The 2,064-nt window shown below is 46.7% G+C and overlaps 1 protein-coding gene across 1 annotated transcript; it reads left to right on the plus strand.

Annotated features, from left to right (window-relative positions):
• Positions 1-831: 831 nt before the first annotated feature.
• Positions 832-1,753, plus strand: LOC308299806 (ladderlectin-like; the record flags this gene model as incomplete). Its single annotated transcript, XM_080743592.1, has 2 exons — positions 832-877; positions 1,314-1,753. 2 exons carry the CDS (start codon positions 832-834, stop codon positions 1,751-1,753), a joined length of 486 nt encoding a protein of 161 aa, XP_080599718.1.
• Positions 1,754-2,064: the final 311 nt, after the last annotated feature.

The following is a 2,064-nucleotide window of genomic DNA, read 5'->3' on the forward strand; positions in this document are numbered from 1 at the left end:
GGAGGGGCAAGGTCTCGAATTCTTAAACTAGAGGAATATTTCATCATCCAACTTCATACAGGCTCTCCCTAACCAGTGGATTGTCTAATTCAACCACTAACTTGTACTACAGTCTCCAAAATAAAAGTACATTCAATATATTCTTTGCTGGATCAATCATTTCAGTGAGTCTCTATCGTGAAGAAGAACATTTATAGACATTCTTATTCTTATACATTCTTACAATAATTCTTATTAGCAAAGTCGGACTAACCCTAACCCCAGTCAAGCATCTATAAGACTGGAGGTTGGCACCAACAATCATTCAAGTCATTCATAGCTTCTGTGAAACGTATTCAATAGATATGTAACTGTGTAATCTAAAAGACAAACAAAAACACATGACAATCACACAAGAACAAGGCCGACAACAAGTATTAACAAGAGCTTGTATAAATAATGACCACATTGAATCCATTGGAGCACAGGTTATCTTTTTTCCCACGTCCTGAGTACGCTTAAGGTTTGTTGTACAGTACAAGGTTTCCATGCACCTGACAGACTGAGGATGTGAACACCACAGCTGTTAATGCATGAAGACCAATCAAATGATGCCAGCTGTGGAGACGCCCTCGTGTGGAGCAGATAAAGAAGAGACACACGCACACAGCAACACACACACACACACACACACGCACGCACGCACACACACACACACACACACACACACACACACACACACACACACACACACACACACACACACACACACACACACAGCAACACACACACACACACTTCAAGAAGACCCCAACCCAGGATCCAGTGACACAGAGACCACCACAGGCTGACATGATGCTGGTTCTTCAACTCCTGTGCTTGCTGAGCCTGGCACTAGGTAAAGGAAATCATCTTACAGATTTACAGAACGGTAAAGGGTCCATTTGGTTCCTAACTATACATCGTTTAGCTGGGGACCCCCTGGAACGCCCTCAAGGACCCCTTGGTGTCCCCAGACCCCACTTTAAGAACCACAGCCATATGGTTCCATGTGGTTGCATCTTATGTTTAACCTCATATTATGTGCCTACTGATATTTTATGCTATATGTATATATAATTGAAGAACGGGTTTTAAGTGATTAATGGTTCTTTATAACAAACAAACATTAAAATAAGGTTCTCTATCTACAGCATCACGATCACTCTCATAGTTCCATGTGTCACCTTTATGTGTGTGTGACTGTGTGTGTGTGTGTGTGTGTGTGTGTGTGTGTGTGTGTCCGTCCGTGCGTGCGTGCGTGCGTGCTTGCGTGTGTGTGTGTTTGTGTGTAGGCACCGTGCACGCCGCTCCCTGGGCTGAGGTGAAGCTAGAGCGTGGATCCTGTCCAACGTTCTGGTTCGGCTTCAACGGTCGCTGCTACAAGTACGTCTCGTCGCCCATGACCTGGGCCGTGGCGGAGCGGAACTGCCGGTCCCAAGACGCCAACCTGGTGTCCATCCACAGCCAGGGGGAACAGGACTTTGTCCGGGCCCTGATCAAGAACTCTGACCCGTACCAGAGGTTCACCTGGGTTGGGCTGAGCGACACTCACATGGAGGGCTGGTGGACGTGGTCTGATGGCTCCAACGCGGGCTACACCTGGTGGCACGAGGGGATGCCGAGTGGTGGAGACTGTGTGCTGACAAACTGTGGACCCGCGGGTCAATGGTGCGACTGGGAGTGTTCTCATACGGGACCTTCTGTGTGTGCACTGCGCACAGTCTCTCCCTGATCTGTGGATTGTCTGATTCAAACCACTGACTTGTACTATATGGTCTCTCCATAATAAAAGTGCATTAAATACATTCACATGTTGGCTGGTTTAATCATTTCAGTGTTGTCTCCGCTGTGAAGAACATTCATAGACATTCATATACAGTAATAATGCACTTCATTATTAGCAGTGCTGGACAAATAACTCAACCCCAGAGTGTGGGTCCCCACATTTATATTTTGGGGGGGTGCCCAGATGATTAGTATAATGTCAGGGGTCATCGCCATGCTGGCTTGGTGGACGTTTTGTCAAACCTTTTGCCACGGACA

The sequence above is a fragment of the Nannobrachium achirus genome, assembly GCF_963921795.1.
Source record: "Nannobrachium achirus genome assembly, chromosome: 15".
In the NCBI taxonomy this organism is placed as follows: Eukaryota; Metazoa; Chordata; class Actinopteri; order Myctophiformes; family Myctophidae; genus Nannobrachium; species Nannobrachium achirus.